At 43.8% G+C, this 23,231-nt stretch overlaps 1 protein-coding gene across 1 annotated transcript; it reads left to right on the plus strand.

Annotated features, from left to right (window-relative positions):
• Positions 1 to 6,010: 6,010 nt before the first annotated feature.
• igfbp2b (insulin-like growth factor binding protein 2b) lies at positions 6,011 to 22,349 on the plus strand. Its single transcript, XM_061088336.1, has 4 exons — positions 6,011 to 6,507; positions 14,090 to 14,238; positions 18,191 to 18,331; positions 22,089 to 22,349. The coding sequence occupies exons 1-4, from the start codon at positions 6,144 to 6,146 to the stop codon at positions 22,245 to 22,247; spliced, it is 813 nt and encodes a 270-aa protein (XP_060944319.1). The 5' UTR covers positions 6,011 to 6,143; the 3' UTR covers positions 22,248 to 22,349.
• Positions 22,350 to 23,231: the final 882 nt, after the last annotated feature.

Here is a 23,231-nt window from a genome sequence, read left to right on the forward strand (position 1 = left end):
GCAAAGACAAATTTCTATCTAAGTGGCAAGTTTGTTAAGCTTAACAAAGTTCAAGGCTGGTGATGATGAGAACTCATCAGACTCCTGATCAAAGATGTCTTGTGTCCCTTGGTGATGAGAGGAAGACACACGAAAGGCATCAGGAGGGTGATGATGGTGGAAGGGGATATTAACAGGATCAGGGTGATGAGAGGGGGGTCACGGAGCATTCCACAGAGGGAGAAGTACTTCCTGTGGACAGCCAGGTAGACGTCGTCCTGCAGAGACCCGTAGCCTTTGCACCGAGAGAACCCGGCTGTTTCCTTCACACATATCTGCAGCTGGTAGTAGAAGCTGCAGAGACAGAGAACAAGTTAACGTTAAACAGCTCACACTTGCTCTATTTGTTGGATTTTTAAGGATTTGGTCATTCGGTTGATGACCTTTGCATGAAGCAGTAAAACAAATCCCTGCTGGCCTGTTGTTGGCCTTTGGCTCTCAATCAATCCAACCCCACACAGCGTCTTTGATTCTGGGCAGTTTGAGAAGAGGAAAGTGAGAACATCCCGGAGCGATGGAGACTCCCAGCTCATTATGGATGTAACAGTCGCCCACGGATTTCGAGGAGGCAGCTTACATTTCACTTTGTCTCGTCTTATGGGCGAGCGATCGACCACAGTCTCACTGCAGCGGCATAAATTCTGCGAGCCGTTCTCACCGAGAGACTTGAAGGGGTGGAAAACACGAAACAGATTCAATGGAGCCTTGCAGCTGGAAGCCTGATCAACAAGCTTGGCTCTCTGTGATGACGGACGCTCCACCCTCGCGCGCCATTTGAGCTCTATGGGAGCACAGCCTCCAACCATGTTAGCCGTAAAATATGGATTATTACAGCCATAATTAAACCCCAAACGTCGGCAGAACAGCAAGAGCGAAACAGCTGCTGTCTGGGAATACGAGCCCGGGAGCACCAGTCTCGCACTTTTTTCATTAAATGATGACTAATTAGCTGAAACTTTGACCCGCGCCAAATGAAGCCAGGAAACGGCAAAGTACCTGACTCTCCCGTGACTAGAGGTCATATATCTTGACTGAGAATGCCATAAAAAGGGTGGAATGTGCCTCTTTGGCGCAGCGTTCCAGTGGCTTCACCCACTGGGCTGCGTGTTGAGCTCAGGAGCGGCTCGGAGCCACACGTGCACCGCAGGCACCGAACAGAACTCGGGCTCACGGCTGCCAGGAGCCTTCTTCAAAGCAGTCGCATGTGTTTGCTGATCACACGCAATTAATCACCAATACATATTTGTATTTAGGGAAAGAACAGTTCTTAAGCTCAATGATAAATGAATGCAAAATTACATTTACCCTTTTACTGTAGGCCAAGTGCACCTGTCCTCATAGCCGCTGGTCTCCATGCTGCTGTTGAATGTCAACAGACAGTTGTCAACTTCACTGTGGAACATGCGCAGGTCACACGGCGGATAGACTTTTTTGGCCATTCCTGAAGAAATGGAAAATCGGCATCAGGGACAGAGTCAGAATCAGTCTGAGAAGTCGATCGTCTGGTTTGTGATGGATAAACATCAAATGAACAAAGAAATCAAACTCCAAAAAGTGACAGAACTCCTTTTTATTAGAAATACATCAGTTTTCATGTTTTGGTTGCAAATACTTTAAAGAAAATAGTGTTTAAACAATTTATATCGTTCACATTTGTCATTGATATTATGTGTTATAAGAATAAAATGGATATTTATTTGCCAGAGATGATTTTGCCTGAATGGTAAACGGTATCTGAACTGTTTTTATAAAGAGCTTTTAGTCTTATTGATCACTCAAAAGCACAAATTCATACAGAGCATCTTTGCAAAGCCCAGTTTTCAAAGGGGTTCGAACCACCGGACTTCTCATCGGTGGACTGCTCACCTGTCGCTATGAAGCCGAGAGCCAGAAGACACACAGTCAACTCCATCTGTCAGAGAAAAACATGATGAAGGACTTCTACAACGAAATAAAATAAACAGATAAGTCTGGAACAAACCAGGGATCATTTCTCTATGTAAAGTTCAATGTGGTTTTTTTTTTAACTCATATCTATGTGAGGGGTGAGTCCCCTGCTTCCTCTGTAAACAACCTAATCTTGAAGAATATTTGTCATCTTAGTTTTGGAGTACATCTGTCATGTGGGCATTCAGGCTCACTCTGTCCAGCGTGAGAATCCATGTTCTATCTGTCCTCCTCCACACTGGAGAGATCAAGCTTTAGATAGAACATTGACTGAATGCATAACCACATTACTATTTGAGATAAATAATATTTAAGTTTTTATCTCAAGCTGCATTTTGTAACAGTCTCAACTGCAAGTTCATCACCACGTTTAGTAAGATAATCAATATTTTAAACAATAAAAATTATGTTCTGCAAGAAACAGACGTGACGGCCATCTGCTTCCTGGACATTCCCACAAATTAATGCATTTATCTCGGGGCTGGAAAACAGATGATTAGAGATTGCCTTCCCCTTCCACACACACACACACATACACACACACACACACACACACACACACACACACACACACTATTTTGCTGCTTGTATGAATAAAATATGATGTCACTGCCAGATTCATTACCAGATATTTACGAAATGTATCAAACTCTGAAATAAATGGGGTTAATGTTTGCCACATTATCTAAGCTACTCAAAAGAATGAGATATTGAACATTTATCAATACTCTAATACAGAAATTGATTGTAAAAATTGACAGAGAAGAAAACACTCTCCGTGTTCATACCTGAGCTTTTTTCCGCTGCTGTTATACTTTTCCCGTTTAGATCCCTGGTCGGAGCCTTGAATGGAATCAGCCAACTACCATGTGCACAAGTGCATGATCACAAAGAGCTTCTGCGGTTATCTCATCCACTTTCCCCATTGGTGCAACCCGGAGCTAATTGGATCGCGCAACAGACAGGCTGCTTCCTTTCCCAGACCGAGATGGCAGTTCCCATGCTGCTCCACACTCAGTCCCCTGAGGGACACTGGAACCGAGAGGCCGCAATGTCAACAAGTGTGTATGCTAGTATCTCAAATACATCAGTGTTTTGTTAATATTCTTGTTCAGGGTCAGGACTGTATTCTGCCAGCCGAGCAGGAGGTGGAGAAAGATCTTGAACAGGTTGTCAGGCTGTTTAATTCCTTATTTACAAAGCAAAACTTTCAGAAAACACACCAACGGGAAACATCTACAACCAAAAGGCACTTTGAGTGAACTTGCATTTCAGGGAATCATTTTTTTAATTATTTAATTTCCTGAAGGTTAAGGGTTCACAACTTAATCCAGTGAAAAGTAAAAATAAAACTCTATTACTTTGTCTTACATAATCGTGAAAACATCCATTTGCCATGAAGCTAATAGACGTTGAGATTCACTTGTGTACAAGAGGGAATCAAAAGCATTTGAACACCTTAGAGCAGGGGTGTCCAAACTACGGCCCGCAGGCCAACTGCGGCCCGCCATCCATTTTTAATTGGTCCGCATCAATGTCTAAAAATATAATGTATAAAAAAAATTAAAATTTTTTTTTTTTTTTTTTTTTTTTTTGAAACTCAAAATTTAGTAGCGCTCAAATGGCACTTACTTAAAGCACTTTGTTTTGCTTTATGGGGCCAGGCTTCTTCGACAGGGGAGGGGCCGGTGCATGCTTTTTGTAACTATACGACAAAGCTACGCAAGCCTCACGCAGCCCGCTGTGGCTGTGATTGGTCCGCTAACTACATCCTTTCCAGAGTCATATTTCCGGTTTCATGCTCCATAATACCGGCAGAAACCAAGGAAGATTTAGAAGAACGGTTATGGACCAAATAGAAGAGCACTTGGCTGAAGAGATCTGAAAGTATGACCGCTTGTATAATCCGTCACTGACTAAATACAAGGACACGCAGATGACCTGCAATTCCTGGAAGGAGATCTCGACCGACGTCGGTGTGCAGGTCGACGAGTGTACGAAGCTCTGTAGAAAGATCAGGGACAAATTTGTCCTCCAGAAAAAGTAATAAACAGTCGACAAAGACTGCCACACACAAAGAAGGTGTCTCTAAGGTTGTCTTCGACAAAAAATGTTACTCCACCTAGTGGTCTGGCGGTGAATTGCTTTGCTGACTTGCTAGCTGTCCCTCAGAACGCCACCACGCCACCACGCCCCCCCGCCCTGAGCGACGCAACTCTCAACAGTCCACTCCAGGTTCAGGGGGGCGTGGCGGCGTGAGTGGCCCAGTCCTTGGTAGTTTTTTTCTGTATGTGGCCCTCGGGACAAAAAGTTTGGACACCCCTGTCTTAGAGTCAAAATAACCTAATGAGTATTGATCAATGCACCCTTATCACTTAAAGCTTCACCGATTCATAGTTTGGCTACTTGGGGTCAGCAGAACAAGCTGGAAACAAAAACACTGACATATTATCAATTTTAAATGCTGTTTATTTTAGTGTATGTATTAACAATCTTTTAGCTTTTTATTCATTGAGCAGATGCAGCTCAACAAGTCCTATTTCTGTACATACATACAAAAGCTCTGGAGAACAATTTGCTCTGAGGTTTTACAGAATATATTATAACATAACATTTACAAACCTTTTCCATTCACAATCACATAAAGTCATTTTTTGTACAAATCCTGATTCTCATTACAAATCGCAGAATCCTCCCAAAGGCAGCCTCTGGTTTCACTTCCTCCATATGAATGTATTTCCTGTGGAAAATGTAACCACCACTCTGTGGTTTTGCATTTGTCTCGACTAATGACTCTTTGAAAGACGGATGTTTCAGGAGCACAGTGAACATGTGGAGTCAGTGTCTTGAATCTGCTCAGTGAGTCTGCAGTCAGACTACTTTGTATTGAGAAATGTAAACTGTAAAACTGCTTTGTTACATCACATTAGCTCTTTACTTATGTTACGTCTGTACAAGGTTTTTGTAATTTACTCGTCTTAAAATGCTTGGAAAGTTAGAGACACTACAAATAGGGGCCTTCATAGTTAAATATTTCAAGTAAACTTACAATAATATACTTCATTTCATCCCAGTAATTATTTATTAACATAAAAGCTTTTTTAAACTTGGGGACTTCAGTTCTTTTGTCAGACACTAATCTCCTGAATCTGAACCTTAGAATTCAGTCAGTTCACTCTTTACAAAAACAACCATTCAGAAGCTTTTCTTTTTTCTCTCATCGTCCTGTACAGCAAGTTTTTTTGTTTCCATCCAGAGACCGTGTGCAAATGGCAGAATCAGGCAAAGTGAGGATTGATGGCCCTGACAGACATTACTTCATGGTCTCAGACTATAGTTGCATTCCACCGCGCTGTAGCTGCCAAAGTAACCGTGCAATTTACGTATAGTTCTTAGAAAATGTTACTGTTGTGAATGTGGAAAGAATGTTTAAATAATAAAGAAACAGAAAGGTGAACTGAACAAGTCAAAGGTCAAGGTCAGCCTGACATCACAACCGAGCTCCACAGGGTCTAAGTCAACACCCACTTGTTCTGGAGCTGCGGTTCATCCAGACCATAATAACCTCGGTTCTCCAAGTCGGTGACACAATTATGTTGACGACCCACCACTCGAGAAAAAAAACATAATTAGGCTGCACAGAGACGCAGAGTAATTTGTTCCTGCTGTTCCCTCCAGAGCCGTGTTGGGACACATCACTGACACTCAGCACTGACTTTAATGTTCCAGAGGAAAGATCTGGTTTTTCTATAGATCTGCTTCGAGTTAAGCCTGTGATGCCGAGTCGGTCGTAATTGTGTTTGTCACATAAGCTCAGCGCTGAAAGGAACTTAAAAAACACAATCATTCTTCTTCTAGCAATAAAATATGGGTAATAAATCTAGTGCAGATAGAGCTTGTTGTAATTCCACTGCAGTTTAATAAACATGCATTTAAAACACACAAATAAACTAAACCACAATCACACGTCCCACACGAGACTCTAGCTGTGGACTCTGATGTTTGTCAGTCAGCAGGTAACATGGGAGCAGATAGGACCCTGTCCCTGGCATCAGAATGTTTACCCACTGACATCCAGGTTCTGATGCTTCAGACTGTTTCCTTCCAAGGGTCATTTTTGGATTTCACCGGTCAACAAACCCAGCTGTTGTTAGAAAATGCTGATATATGTCACGTACGGGTTGCTGTTCACATGCTTGGCCTTGCCTGGGATCTTACTCGGGGATCTGGCCTTCCGATGTCCGAGCTGCACCGCCGAGCGCTTGGCGGCGTGCCCCAAAGTCACGGCGCTGTGTGCAGAGATAGTGCGGGAGCCGGGCTGCGGCTGCTGTCCCATGTGTGCCCGGGTGGAGGGGGAGCTGTGTGGGGTCTACACGCCGCGCTGCTCCGGTGGTCTGAGGTGCTACCCGGGCTCAGGGGCCGACTTCCCTTTGCAGCAGCTCATCCACGGTTTGGGTCGATGTGGACAAAAGGTGGAAATAGACGTCACGACAAGTCTGAACAACCAGGCAGAAACAAATGGTGAGTCTCTTCCTCCTGAGAGCAACACAGGGACAGATTTAAACCCCACTCGTTCATATATTAACAATGGATCAAATTAATATGTGTTGTATATTCACCCAATTCTGCATTAGCTCTACTAAGTCTCTTTAGTTCACTATTAACTCCTTCTAGATCAAATCAGAGCTAGAAGGACAGCATCTTGTCACCGCCCATAAGAAGTATTCAGCTGCAATATGCAACTTCACCACTAGATGTCACTACATTCTACATGCTGAACCTTTAAGTCTTTTTATTGATGTTTTCTTTCTTTCTTTCCCCACCAAAAAATCAACCAAATGCAACTCATACGGTTTCTCTCTCACTCTCAGGGTCAAAGTACGTTTAGGCCTTTATCGTTAATATAAACCAAACAATAACGTAAAGTGATGTCCAACTTTTTATGACTTGTCTTCACTCTTTCAGTTACAATGCAAGTCTGTAACTGGTGATGAAACGATGGACATCAAAGTGTGTTTGAGGTCATGATATTGTGTTACTCTTTAAAAGTGTGTGATGTAACACTGCAGTCCTGTATATGTTGAAGCCTCTTTAATAGATTGTACGACTGGTCCTTTGCCAGGTGCTTTTATTCTGTAATTTAACACAGAAAAGCCAGTTTTGACCCGTCATCATATTTGGTTATGAAGGTCAATCAATCAGAATAAGGAGGTTACACAGAAAGCTTCTCACTGCTGGACTCTTTTTATGTCGTCTACATCAAACGTTCACAACACAGGACGTCGACAGAAGTGACCCAGAAATCCTGCAGGGGACACAGACATGTTTTTGCTTTGCTCTCCCACGTTACAGTCGTATTCGGGTGAAAAGGTCTCTATTGATTCCCGGGAAATGAATGTTGACATATGCGATGTGTTTGGCAGACGGTGGGAGGCCCACATCTGTCGGCGCAAACAAGTGGTATCCTCACGCTGAACCCGTAGCATGTCTGCGACCCACGTATCCTCAGAGCTCTGCTATCGGGAGGGCCAATAGGAGGATTAATGGCATGGATAAAAAACTGTGTTTGGAAGACGTCCACAACAGATTCTCCTCGAAAAGGTGTTTGGAAAAGCTGCAGGTGTCCATGGCAACCAGATTTCTTATATCGGACCCTGTTTCCTTCTCATATCTCTTCTTCTCCTGTCCTCCATAAGGAATGAATGAATCTTCATTCGGTTTGAATTCAAGGGTTTTGGTGGGAGAGGTTTGTAAAAACAGACCTAATTCCATCCTCATTATATATTCAGCTGAGCCCGATGGACCCGTCGGTGCTCTCCGCTCAGATTTACCATCTTCGGTGTTCAAACCAGTTCGAGCACATGAAGAAAAAGCCGAAAGCCGAGTGTCAGTGGAACGTGCGGTTTGCCCTCGGGTCACGGTGTAATGTTTGGCTTTTCGAGCGTGAGTAACTGCGCCGGCCGTCAGATGTCGACATCTGCCTCCTTTGTACCTATTAAAATGCACACTTTGACTTTTATTTTCTAGAGTTCTGTTGTGGTTGTTCGGTGTGATGCTGAGTTCAGATGGAAAGATCCTCTACCGAGCTGAAGTAAACAACATTGAAGCCCGAGAAAACAGTCCAGAGTTCAAATAAACCACCGCAGCTCGCACACATCACATCGCCCTTTCACATTTTGACATCGTTTTGTGCTTTCACACCGATGATGTCACTGACGCAGCATTTACCACCTCCGCTCCCGCTCCACCTCCTGTACTTTTACCAATTTCCACATGGCAAATGTGACAGAGAACGGCAACGCTGATGTTTTGAAATCCATGGCTTTGGTTCTTCCAATCTGAACATGTGGCACATCATCTGCAGTGTTTCCAGTTCAGCTATTTTTGTAATGGGAGTGGACTCTCAGTCACGGTTCACGGAGGTTTCAGCCTGGTGACAAGCGTGAGTCCCCGAAAGAATCTAAACGTTTCTCTTCCCTCGAGTCCTGGTCGAACGGGATGAACTGAAAATGAACCTCTCATGAGGCATTGAAGTCAGATCCATGGTCGGGAGCATCTGTCAGTGACATGGATTTATCATTAATCAATATGAACAGTTCATCAGGGGGTCCATACTGTAGCTCTAGCTCAGGGGGTAGAGCGGGTTGTCCTGTTACCAGAGTTTAGGAGGTTAGATCTCAGTCTTTCCCATTCCACTTGCCTTAGTGTCCCTGGGCAAGATACTGAACCCAAAATTGAACTTGTGTTATTCTATTGCCACCTTATTATTTCCACAAGTCTCTGTCTGTTAAATCTAACACTTGAAAATGTGTATTAACAATTACATTTACATATTTGAGGATAGAGCTCCTGTTAGTGAGAGAGGGGAAATAGAAATTGCACTTGTGGTAGTTTGAATATCAGAGACTCTGATCCACGTCTGTCTCAGGGATCTCCACTGGATACGACTTCCCTCACTTCTTCTTCTTTTAAATGTTTTAAATTATATCCAAGTACACTACACAACTGCCAGAGGAAGCTGAAACAAAACCTCAGAAGAGAGAGAGCAGTAATAAGCTTGTTTAAAAATGTAATCCCTGAAAGTGTTAATGTGTAAGTGAGTTAAAAAACCTAGAAGCCAGATTTAAGGTAAAAACCTCCAGCTCAGTACTTCTAGTCTGAAATGATTATTATTTATGATGTTGACCATGTGATGTTGCCATGGAACCCAGACCTGGAAGCTGTTTGACAGTGACTTTGGCGAGTTGACACGTTGAAAGTGCACAGTCCAAAACCAATCTGGCATTTTATCCAAATGTGTCACGGGTCTCCGAGAAGGCAGCCAAGAGGCAGGAGGAAAAGTCAAGAGTCCGAACTCGTGCTTCTACAGGGCGACACAAATCCAAGCAAGCAGGGAAACAAAGGTCAAAGGTCGGAGCTGAGGCAAAATCCAGAAAACACAGGCGAGGTCATGATCCAAACATTCAGTATACTGGAGAGGGAATGAGGGAATGGGAAACGTCAGCAGGTGAGTGGGGAGTGGTGCAGTCTGAAGTGACAACTGGAAGGATTCAAAGTTTGGAAAAAAGTACAGAAGTACAACTGGTCTTTCAGGGACTTCTATACAAATCCAGTTGTCTGTATTCAGAACTGATAGAGGAGTTAGTCTGCACCTTATGTACTGAGGGTGTGGAGGTCTGGTGGTCGAATAGGTGGTGTTTGTCCACCTCTGACCTCTGACCTCTCCTCCTGAAGGTCAGACTGCCTGTAGAGACTCTCTGAGCTCAGTGCTGGATGCTGGATGCTCTGCTGGATGCTCTGCTGGATGCTCTGCCGGATGCTCTGCTGGATGCTCTGCTGGATCCTCTGCTATCTGTGGAGCATGAGCGCTCTCTTGTGGGGTCCGTTGGTTTGATGAAGCAGCTCTCTCACTTGTCTGTAGGGATGCAGCCACTGAAATACAGATGTTCCTCCTTCTGGCTCTCAGCTAACTTCTTGTTGTCTTGTCTTGTGGCTCAAGTGTCCACATCCACACTTCCTGTGATGCTCGATGCTGGATCAGCTAAAGCATCTTTGTGCCACTGTAGGAACAGCCACAGAAGTCTGTTGTCCTGCTGCTCTTGTCATCCTGCTGGACGCTCATAATGTGTTTCCTTACTCTGGGTTAAACGGCTTCTCAACACAACACAACTGCAGCTCAGGTATAGATCCACATCATGACTGGAGCCTTGGCCTTGGGAAATAGGAAGCCCAACAGATTGTTTTGAAAAGTCACATGATTTATGATATGATTACAATCTACTGTCAGAACAGAAACATGAGTAAAGAATGGTAGAAGTACATTTACTCAATTGCTCTGTACAATTAGGAGGTACTTATACTTTGACTGCACACATTAGTTTTGAATCATAAGATTACCATTTACATTTATTAGACATATATATTATTTTATGGAGAAGTAAAACTCATGTAGATTTTGTAAAAGTTCGTCACCTTGACTTTAGAGTAAACTTACCGTCTTTCAAGTCTGACGAGTGCTGTAGTGGTGCCACTTGGCAACAGTGGTCCCTTTAAACTACAAAGGCAACTTCATTTTGTTCAGATGACACACACACACACAGACACACACACGCACATGGCCACATGGAAGCATAGAAACATGAAGAGTTGAAAGAAATCGCTAACAGTGAAAAAGGTTTGAGGGGAATCTCTGGCTAAAATCTGCATTATTCCCTTTCTGTGTGTACAGTTGCCAGCAGAGCGTTGTTTGAAGTGGTCGAGTCTTCAGAGACGAGTCCTCGGCGCTGACAATGGTTTGAAGTTCTCCGAGGCCACTTTCCTTCGGCCGCGGGGGGAATCGGTGAATTGTTGGAGGCGCGGCTCCAGCGTATAAGATAACAGGGCAAATACATTAATGCTACGCAACCGTGGAAAGACATTACTCATGCCGGTGCTGTGAGAGAACCGTGAAAGCGTTGCTCAAAGGCAACACTTCCCAGCAGCTCGAGACAGGTAGTTTCTATGGAGCTGAAGAGAGAATCAACAACAGAGTACATGCAGATGACAGCTGTTGGCTTAGGACGTGTTTTCCCTTCTCCGTGAAACATGCCGTCATGAGTTTTTCTAGGTGTCTATAGAAAACAAAGTCTTAAACACAACTATAGAAAAACCTTTACAGTCCGTCTATATTTACATCGCGGTCGCTTGACAACAATACAGAACTTTCTGTTGCATCATCATAGAAAACCACTTTTAATCCGATCTACAACCAGGCTGAAATGAAAAGCTCTCAAACTGTCTCTTGCATCAGACTATATGGGAGATTCTTTCAGTTTTTATGGATGAGTGAACATCTTAACACAACTTAAGCATGATTCTAGGCTTGCAGGCTCAAACAGAGTTTGGACTTTATCACGTTTAACCATAGCCGACAATCTGTTGTGATTACAGTCAATTTAGTTAAATCCTAAGCTCCTAAACCAGGATAAACCAGCTATAAACAAGGATGTTATGATTTTCAGTCAGCTTGAAATCTGCTTTGACAATAAGACTGTTCAGGGTTTTCTTCCCACAGCGAAACATCTCATCTGGATATCACCTGAATAAACCAGTTCATATGTCTACAGCTGCTTTGATTTGTAAAATCATGGGAATAATTATTCTGGTTGGAGGACAACTCTTACTCTTAAAAATGTTTGTGGCCATATTTGTTTGAAATAATCCAAAGCTGCACTGAAAAAACAAAAAAAACTTCCTAATTCATGAGCAAAGTTGCCACAATAAGAGCTAAAGGCTTAACGTGACATGTAGGACAGTTTTTGTAGCAGTAGATAAGCCGTAATTACTTAGTTTAACATTTTAACACCTGGGAGAATGTGCACTGAAGTCTACGTGTACAGACGCGCGGGAACATGCACAGAATCATTTCAGTTTGTGTCATTGTGTGTGTGTGTGTGTGTGTGTGTGTGTGTGTGTGTGTGTGTGTGTATGTGTGTGTGTGTGTGTGTGTGTGTGTGTGTGTGTGTGTGTGTGTGTGTGTGTGTGTAAACGCAGCTCTGGACAGAAGTGATTTCTACCAGTAGACACATTTCTAAATTGTGTATATTTAAACTGCACTAGAAACAAATGACATTTTCTCAACTCCCTGGCAAGTTTGACCAACAAATGACATGAAATACAGTTTTTTCGGGTGAAATGAAGAAGCCAAACTCACTTAGTTTTATTAAACACGAGGCAGAATGTGAACTGAAACTCATGTGTACAGGAACAACATGCACAGAAGAGTCAGAGTCATAGTTTGTGTTCACAGCTCTGGATATTTGCTGGGGGGGCCTTTCTCTCTCGGGAATGATTTACAATCTCAAGGTTTTGACAGTGCTAATTATACACACACACACATGCAGACACACACACACACACACACACACACAAATCTTTACTCAGCAAGAAAATCTTCATCTGACACGTTTCATCATGAGTCTGGAAATGAGTAAAGACCTGGAACTTGTACTTTGAAGCAAGTTTAACTCAACCAGGATATTATTGTTTTCATAACATTGGTCCTTTCTGATCACCTGTAGTATGAAGCTGGATATAGACTGTGTCTGTATATCCTTCCAACCTTTGAGTGAATTATCATCATGAATTATAAACGACATTGTTAGAAGCACAAATTAATCACTGAGTATGTTACGAGAGGTCGATAGCTCCTGTTGCAGTTGGTTTCAGCAACAGAGAAAATCACATAACTTGAAAAGAAACAAAATAATACAAATGCTACATTTCTTTGTCTTAGTTAGTGTTTCTGTGTGTTACGGCTGGATCTGTTATTTCAAGTAAGGAATTAGAAATCAAGCAGATTCAACAATCAGTGTAATCATGGGGGGGGGGGGGTGTTGATCAGCATCAGTGTTGTGTGACAGTGTGTTGACGAATGTACGGTGCGTTGTTGTGGTGCGGAAATGAACTAACAAAAACAAACAGTGCAGGCAGCAGTGGTCGCGTGGTGAGAGAGGGAGAGAGAGAGACACTGACACCTGAAGGATCTGCTTTCATAACCAGCAACACTGGCCAGGTGCTCCCAGTGAGACTGGTCCCCACTGCTCCTCCCAGTGAAGCTCCTAAAAGAGACACACGATTATGAAACACAGGAATGGGCGGTACTTATGTATTCAAAATACGTACTTGAAATACAAATCTGTATTTTGTAATTTGTATTTGATAGGTTTGCTGAGAAAGGAAGGTTCAGCATGAGTTGCCATGGTGATGTACAAGTTCTCCAGCTTCCAAGGTCTGTGTTTGAGTTCAGCTTCAAGTTACCTCAACAACTACAGGTCCTGCTTCATTGTGTTGGCCCCAGAATCAGAACTTGTAACGACTAAAATCTGGTTGATCCTGTGTCACAATTACAATCCTCAGTGTCCTTCTGAATCCACGTCTTTCTGCTCTGAATGAACCTGTTGGCCTCTTGTCTGGCTCTCGTCCCTCCGCACCACACGCTGCTGAACAACTTGATCTCCTGATGTTATAAACCTAAATGATCTGGATGTAGAAGAGATCTCAGCAGCTCTGTTCACACAGTCACGACAGTAATTACAGCCATTGCAACGCCTGAGTGTCCAGTGTGATGTGAGCTATGAGGGACACAGGAAGCCCCGAGGACACAGAGCGTCTTTGTCTTCTAATTCCAGGATTAAAACGGCTTATAAAAGGAAAAGGGCCTGTTATTAGAAAAATATTTACTTTTAATAGCAAGCTTGTGATTAAAGAATAGGTAAATGTAGAGAATGTGTCTGTATGTGTGTGTGTGTGTGTGTGTGTGTGTGTGTGTGTGTGTGTGTGTCTGTGTGTGTCTGTGGGTGTGTGTGGGTGTGTGTGGGTGAGGGTGTGTACAACATCTGCCAATTAAATACATACCTAGAAGCAGGATACAGATTACTGTCATGCTCAGAAAACAGACTCTGAAGGAGGATTTCTAGGAACCTGCAATTATCGAATCTCACACAGGGATTAAAAGCAGAAACGCTGACACAGCTCTGAAAAGCTTTCGGACCCGGTCTGTTTCCACGGAGGCAGATGTTTTTTTGTGTGTCTGACAATTTATTTGTGTGTTTCCTTGTTGCAGAGGTGCACGGGACGGAGAACCCACTCACCAAGAGACCCACCATAGACGCCTGGTTCTGGCAGGAGTCGGCCAGGAAGCAGCACTCGAACGAGCGCAAATCCAAGATGAGGATAAGTCCTCCGGACCTCCGGACCCCGAGAGTGTCTCAGGTCAGGACTCAGGCCTGTGAACCTCTAATGAGTGACACTACACTACACAGGGAATCATCTTCTCACACGTTATACATCAGATATCATAGGCACTGGAGGGTTTAGTGGAATATGATGTTGCATGAACTTTTGGCCCCAGTTTTTACAGTAAATGGCAAAAAGCAGTAAAACCCTCAGATCCTCCCATGTGACGTGTGAGCAGCAGTGGTACAACACTGCCCCCCTCTGGGCACACTTCCATTCAGACATGTAGATGTGCACAGATACGCACTTCTCATCGTTTCTTATCACTCCTTATGGACTTGAATTCATCCTCGGAGACTTATCATAACCTTAGTGATGCCCACTATTCGCCCAACTCCACGACTCTACCCTCATTCTAGCAAAACCCAAGGTGAACAGCGAACATTTTTGCAACTGTTGTGTTTAATGTTATTGTTGCATCCAATTGTTGAACAGAATCCTGTCAGTAATTCAAGAATTTATGAGAATACACTTAAATCAGATCATTTGAGATGGGATTAGGAGAGGCGGTGGACTAGTGGCAGAAACTTGGACTCTGGGCAAAAAAGGTCAATTACAGTTAATTAGATGAGTACAAATTTATTCCATATTAAAATCACTGGTTATTATCATTTGACTTTTATTCTAATTGTTCTGTCCATTGGTAAAAATAGTGTTTTACCCATCAAAGTAATTCTATGGATTCAGAGGACTGTAGCATAAGATATAGATGTATAGATGTGGCTCAAAGTAATTTAACTTTTCAGCCTCATTTCCTCTTCCAGATAAGTTTCTCTCATCTTGTATTTATTTACAATGTGGGCTTCTAATCCAGTCTCAACTATTTGCAGTGACATGGTTGCATTTCAATTACTCATATTAGTCATATTAATCATATAATGATGGAGAGGCGGTGGACTAGTGGCAGAAACTTGGACTATGGGCAGAAAAGGTCTCTGGTTCGTCTCTGGTTCGACTCCACGGAGAAACAACAAAAAGACGAACCTGGATTGATCTGTCCAAAAATCCAAGAGTATTCTCCCTTCCCTGTCTAGTGCCCCTGAGCAAGGCACCTTACTCCCCCAACATCTGCTCCCCGGGCGCCGTACATGGCTGCTCACTGCTCTGTGTGTCCTGCACCAGATGACATTTTCCTCCTTGCATGAGTGTGCTTGTGCATGTCCGTGCATGTGTTTGGATCAAATAAATGTATCTTAATCTTATCTTAATTTGGCAATAAAAGTCAGAATCTGTAATAACACACAGACACACACACACATATATTTATATCTCTTTCTGAGAATTTGTTGACATCTTTCTAATTATGTCGACCTCCAGGAGGACGTGTCGCATTCAGCTGGAGTCTTAGCTTGAGTAGCTGCACATAATGAGCATCCTCATGATGAGAAGTGATGTTGTTCTGCGCTCCACAATGGAATGTGTGCTGGCAGCTCGGTACAGTCTATACAGTAGATCCCAGACCCATTCTCTCACATTCACCCCGACAATTTCACAGTCTCAAAGGCAGCCTCGCAAAAATAATAACAGTTCCTGGAACTTCCTTAATGGGTTCGGCGTGGAAACACAGATATTCTTTCTGTTTCATGCAAATGAGCTTGGACGCGCCGGCCGATGGAGGCCCACATACATCTCTCGACGTGCACAAACAATGATATGCATTTGCTCATTTTCTCCCTCACTTAACTCCCTCAGTCCGCAGCAAAAACAAAACCAAACAAAACAAGGAGGAATCACGAGCTGTCGGGTGCAAAACAATAGTAAAGATCATTAGAAGCAACAAAAGAGAGAATGCAGGAGAAGGAGTTGTGCAGCTGGGCAGGCGGGTGGGGGGGGTGGGGGTGTGGGGGGGGTTCAGACAGCTGGTGTCAGGCATGGATGCACCTCGGTGTGGGTGGCCATGTGAGGTCAAACACTGCCGAGCACATACCTCGCTGTCAGAGCTCGGGGTCGTGTCACTTTTCTCACACAAATTCCTTTAATACTTATAGATTGTTTTTCAGATAAAGTCTCTTTCTGCATCACGTTGACGTTTTCATGGAAAACACGTTGTCTCGTCTGAAGTGGAACCATCCAAACTTAACTCTGACACTAAAGTATGATCTGTTTAATCAAGCAGCAAAAAAAACGAATCTCTGTTCATGGTAAACAGGTTCTGCAGACAAAAGGTTTTCATTGTATTTAAGAAAAGTGTCATTTAAGTAGAAAACAGTAAATGTTCCATATCCAAGATGTTAAACATTAATATAGCAGCAAAAAACTGTTTTATGTTAAGATAAAGTCCACTTACTTTTGTATTTTAGGTCACTTTAACTTTTTAGGTCACTGCAACTTCTATTTTTGATACAATGGTATTCTTGAGCCCTTTTTGTAACTTCTATATTACAATTTATTTAGTTTGTTTTACTTTTATGTGCTTTTAATTTGCTTCTTTAGGTGAATTAATACTTGACTCCTTTTATCATGTTGTCTCGTCTGAAGTGGAATCATCACACCTTTTTTTTTTTACTTAACTCTGACACTCAAGTATAATCTGTGTAGTCAAGCAACAAAATAAATTAATCTCTGTTCATGTAAAACAGGTTCTGAAGACAAAAGGTTTTCATTGTATTTAAGAGAAGTGTCATTGAAGTAGAAAACAATAAATGTTCCATATTCAAGATGTTAATATAACAGCAAAAAACTGTTTTATGTTATGGTAAAGTGAACTTACTTTTATTTTATAGGTCACTCTTACTTTTTAGGTCAACTTTTGTAACTTCTATATTACAATTTATTTAGTTTGTTGTACTTTTCTGTGCTTTTAATTTGCTTCTTTAGGTAAATTAATACTTGACTCCTTTTTATCATTTTGTCTTGAAAAGCACTTTGTGTCTTTGTGTTTGAGAAGAAGTAATGTCACCAGACCTCTGGGGCCTGTCCATCATCTCAGCCAAGCAGCTTCTTGAACCGTTGACCCATGCAGATAAATATTTTCACACAGTATTTGATTTATATCCTTTACGCCTCAAACTGGATCCAGAGCCTCGCAATCTTGTTTCCGAAAGTGCTGTTCTTGCAAAAAACAGATACTTCCCATGTATGGGAGCCAGGCAGCAGATACTGAGGTGTGGATTAATGTGGATCTTTATTATTAGAGACAGAGAGAAGCAGGGAGTCAAACACCGAGAGACAGAAAGTGTAAGAGAGTCTCAGTGAGAAGGAGAGAATACCATTCATCCATATGTACAGATGTCTGATAAGGTTTGTGGCAGACTGCGCCTCCTCCTGCTCCTCTTTCTCATCCTCAGCCAACTAATCATAAGACTGGACTCCTTTGATCCCACTGGCAGACTGGTACACTGTGTGTGTGTGTGTGTGTGTGTGTGTGTGTGTGTGTGTGTGTGTGTGTGTGTGTGTGTGTGTGTGTGTGTGTTCCACTCCACTCCTCACATTACATTACATTTCCTTTAGCTGACGCTTTTATCCAAAGCGACTTACAATAAGTGCATCAACCCCGAAGGTACAAACCAAGAACAACAAGAATCAAGAAAGTACAATTTCTTCAAAAATAAGGCAAAAATACAAAATGCCATAAGTAAGTGCCATTTAAGTGCTATTAAATTGTTAGTTTCAAATCCAAAATATCGGCTGAACCTGCCTCACTGCAGCTCATAAAACAAGTTTCCCATAAATGTGCATATTTGCGACATTTCAACAGGAGACACAGAAGCATTTCATTCTTCCGTTCTTTTATCTTAATGTAATTCTTCTCTCCTCTTTATGACTTATAGTTATTTTTCCCCTGTGACCGTGTTTGTGAATCTGCCCCTAGTGGCCGAGTACAGGAGCCGTGGTCGTCATCAGTGTGAATAACTGTCTCCTTTCTGTCCTGTCCCCTTTCTGTCCCGTCTCCTTTCTGTCCCGTCCCCTTTCTGTCCCGTCCCCTCAGAGCGCCTGTCAGCAGGAGCTGGACATGGTCCTAGAGGAGATCTCCAAAATGACCTCTGAGGACAACAGAGGCCCACTGGAGGACCTGTACGGGCTCAAGTTTCCAAACTGCGACAGACAAGGACTGTACAACCTCAAACAGGTGAGCACTGGTCCCAGCATACAAACCAGCTCTGTTTGTCCAGTCAGCTGTTTAGAGCGAGCTGCATAAGGGACAATAGACACCACTGAGTCGAAGGGGAAACACAATTTGTCCCTGAAACAGAGAACATTTGAGTATTTAATGTATTAACCTGTCAAACAAGACTGGGAAATAGGCCATTGAATTAAAACATAATCAATAAGAAACTTTTTCCCTGAGCTGCAAGAGGAAGACTTAACAAATTGAAATAGAATCTGGGAAAATGTTTTTTGGACTGAAACGATGTCTGGCTGCAAGTGAAGTGTTTGGGAAGAACATGCGGCACATGGTGTGAAAAGGGCAACGCATACCGATGAGAGCACATCATCCCAGCAGGCAGCAGGGTGGAGGGAGCGTGGTGAGCTGGAGCTGCTCCACCGGGTCTGAACAGCTCTGAGGGGAAAAGGACTTCCAGAGTCTGTGAAGGTATCACACAGGAGAACAGCTGAGGCTCAGTAGGACAGGGACTCTAAGCACTGAAGTGATTCTACTGCAGGACGACTTGAACGTCAGAAAATCCTTTAGAGCCTGAACTCAGCACGATACAGAATCCGTTGGACGACCTGGAGACACGTCCTGAAAACGTCCTTGGGTCTGCCCAGCAGCTACAGTCAAGGAGCTAAATTGACTTTATCAATCAATCAATCAATCAAATTTTATTTGAATAGCCCACATTCACAAATAACAATTCGTCTCATAGGGATTTAACATGGTGAGACATCCTCTGTCCTTAACCCTCAACAAGAGTCAGGAAAAACTACTAAAAACACTTTTAACAGGTAAAAATATGTAGAAACCTCAGAGAGAGACACATGTGAGGATCCGTCTCCAAGGACGGACACAAGTGCAACAGATGTCAAGTGTAGGAAAACATCATCGGGATTTTTTTAGCAGCATCGATGAGGATAAACATTTTTGAAGGATAACTTCAATACTATATGTCAAGCAGTCCTGCTGCATCATAGTCTCTGGTTAGCAGCAAGATCCTGATCGAGCATCAGGACCGGATCCACTATAGTCCACAGTCATTGTCCACTGGCGCCAGTTAGAATCCGTCATCAGCAGCCGCCTCGGTCGTGGTCCACCACCATCCGATGCCAACGCGACAAAGGATCCTCCACTCCCACTACGATCAGATGGCACGATACAGAATCCACCGAACTGGATCCACCATTGCGACCTCTGACGCGCGATCCACAATCATAATCCATGGTGCGGCCTAAGGCACAGGAACTCCGGGGAAGGGGTCAAGTTAGTAACAGTTAGTTCTGTTTCCAGGGAAGCTGAGACTGGTTTAAACACACCACAGATTATAATTGTGTTGCTTGTCTGTCTCCACTTGTGACTAACATGAAGATCAGAAGACATTTCATGACCAATTCATGTATAAAAAAGAAAAAAGGTTATTCCCGGCACTTGCTGTGCGGACGTGCATCACAGAGACCTTCAGAACTTTTTATATATTCCCCAAGTTTCCAGAGAAACCCTGAAGCAGAACCACGTAACTACTGAGCAAACAAACAAAAAGACAAAGCCTATCAATTTCTGAACCAGAGCTGTGACTACATTATCCCACAGATACACCCCCAGCTTCCTGAAACTGAAATGCTGCTACCGTGACAAATTCACCAAACTCTGTTTAGAATTCCGTCGATATCAGTGGTGGAGCTTTTTGCAAAACAGCAGCTCGAGCAAATCTAATAATCAAGGAAACATTTGGCTTCTGAGCCTGAATGTTGAAACCTCTGGGAAACTTGTTAATTCAGATCCAGCTCCAGATGATGGATGATCCGTATCACATCCTCTTTCAAAAAATACAAAAAATGAACGATTGGCCGCTCTCTATGTTCGGGAACTTCCACCAATGTCACGGTGCTGGCCACGCCCCCTGGTCCGTGATGTCACAGCAGGTGTTTTCCATCCACTGTCCAAGGACAAAGCACCTGCTGTGACATCACTCGTGAGGATTTGGCCCGTGGAGAACTCAGTGGTGTCTCAGTGTTTCATGATGAAGTGAAACGAGACCCCAGAGTGTTTACAGATGTCATCAGGTTGTTCTGGAAGTTCTCGTGAGGAGAATTATTGTGACCGGTGACTTTTGATGAAAAGGAAAAACAGTTTTATTGTGAGCAGTGGCGTCTGAGGATCATCGTTGTGTACACGTGTAACACATTTAAAGTTGGCTCTTTCTTTTTCCTCTTTCTCTTGACCTCTCTCTGCGCTCGTCTCACCCACACACTGACACACACTGACACACACTAACACACACTGACACACACTGACACACACTAACAAACACTGACACACACTGACACACACTGACACACACAGACACACACTAATGCACACTGACACACACTGACACACACTGACACACACTGTACGTATCATTAGGTGCAGCTCTTCCCTTGGATTTCCCCTCTGTTCTTTCAGTCTGAGTCACTCTCACACACACACACACACACACACGTACATGTACACACACACACACACACACACACTCTGAATTCTCTTGTATCGCCCTGGCAAAAATCTTCCTGGCAAAACATACACGTCCACCCCTCCCTCCTGCCACCACTCTGCACACAGCCGCCCCCTCCCTCTCTTTTTTTTTTCATAAACTTTCACACCCTCCTCCTCATCATCATCATCCCTGGCTGCCTGTTGTTAGACACACACGCACACACACACGCACACACACACAGACGCACAAATGTGTGAGAGATGTTGTCATCGAGAATGAGGCAACAAGCTTCTGAGCTCAAGGTTACAAGGCAATAAAAAGTGCTTGGCGTTGATCATGGGAAGACTTTGGTTAAGCTGAGGAATGAGCCGAGCTTCCGACCGGAGGCCAGAGCCTGAACTCTGCTCATCCATAGAAATCAGAACAGCGGAGGAGGAGGACAAACAAGGTCACGTCTCCGGCCCGTGGAGTCTTCACGAGGATAGCGGAGCAGAAGAGAAGACTTGAAAAGGTGCCACACGGTTTCTTTAAAGCAGCCGGGGCTCTCAACCACTCGGCCAAATTTTCATCACTGGTCACAAACAACAGCATTGTTTTCCGGACCGGAGTCCCCCGGTTCCCAGGGAGGAACACTGTACCTCCTCAACACCCGGCTCCCTTTTTGGAGTTGTCCCTCCTTGTCGCGCGGTAATTACTGTAACTGTCACTTTTTTTGTTCTTTTGCAGCGAAGGAAGAAAATGGAAAGTCTTTTCTTCGCCCCCTCTCGGCTCTCGGTTCTTTCCGCCCGTCCCCTCCTCAGCCGCCTCCCGCGTGCGCAGCGTAAACTGTGTCCCCTTCAATTACGACCTCGTTTCTGAGTGGAGGGGGGGGGCTCCGCGGGGGGGCCGGGGTCTACTGGCATGCCTCTGTGTGTGTGTGTGTGTTGTTGTGTGTGTCTGTGATGGCATGTGTGCGGCTGGGGATGGGTTGTGGTTTGGGGGGCATGACCTGAGGATGGGCTGTTATTGGGTGAGTGGTGTCCCACCCTAACCAGAGCCCTCTCTCTCATCCAATGGCCCCCCGCCATCGGGAGCTACACACACACACACACACACACACACAAACACACATCTTGAGCCACCATACGCCATGCTTCATTAGTGCACCCCCCCTGCTTCCCACTGTGCATCCTTACCCCCTCCCTCCCTCCCTCTTTTTTTTCCAGTGTTTTCCAACTTGTCTAGTTTGTGTTTTTCTCTCCCCTCTCTCCCCAGTGCAACATGTCCACCCACGGCCAGAGGGGTGAGTGCTGGTGCGTTAACCCGTTAACCGGGGTCCAGATCCCGACCACGCCCAGAGTCCGAGGGGACCCCAACTGTTACCAGTTCCAGGAGGAGAACAGAGAGATGCCCACCGCAGCCACCTCCCACTAACACAGATTCAGCTGAAGCCATGTGACGATGTTTCCTTCAAAACTCGGTCAGGATCTGTGTTATTGGTTCTATCAACATGTAAATAAAATGAAAAGAAACAAACCAGAAGCATCTCTGATTGGTTAATGAGTCTTTTTTATTCATTTTAATGTAACAGTTTTAATTTAACTAATTTAAAAGTGTTCCCGTGAACCCACACCTGCCTGTGTCACACAAGGTGAATTACACATTATAGTTATAACACTGGAAACTGCTGAGGGGCATCACCACTGCTTTGTGTGCCCTAGCTGATATGTGCGTGTGTGTGTGTGTGTTTGTATGTGTGTGTGTTTGTTTATGTTGCCGGGGGTTACTAATGAAGTGTTGACATGAGGAGGGAATAGGATGAGGTGGAGAGGGGGGGGCTGACATTGACAAATGTGACACTAAGTAGGTAAAGGTGTCTATGAATAAACCAACCAACCTTACACACACACACACACACACACACACACAGATACACACACAGACAGACGCAATATTATTAATATGTGTCATTTCAGTTTCAGCTTAATGCTCAAATGTATTTTGTCTTGACATATCCGTGTCCTCAAGACTTAGAACACGGTGTAAGATTATGTATTTTCGAGTCGAACATGATGTCGGTACTTGTGGACACTTGCATGACACCACACGTGGAGCCATGTTGTGTATTTGTTGTGTTTGTTTTATTACGTCTGAAGAAGCACTCACCTCGGCTGCAGCACTGTTTACCCCTGAGACTCCAGAGCTTCACCCTCCACCTCCGTCAGCACAGTGGTGAGGACATGATGAGTGGATTCAAATTTGTCAGTGAAACTATCTCTTTAAAAATAGAAAAATAATAAATCAGTGGGATGTTGTTGTGATGGAGATTCTGTGTTATCCAGGGAGGGGAGACGTGTGAAGTCTCTATGTGATGCAGGATGAGAACGTTCTGTGCTCGGCTCCGACTCAAAAAAAACA

The sequence above is a fragment of the Limanda limanda genome, chromosome 16 (genome assembly GCF_963576545.1).
Source record: "Limanda limanda chromosome 16, fLimLim1.1, whole genome shotgun sequence".
NCBI lineage: Eukaryota > Metazoa > Chordata > Actinopteri > Pleuronectiformes > Pleuronectidae > Limanda > Limanda limanda.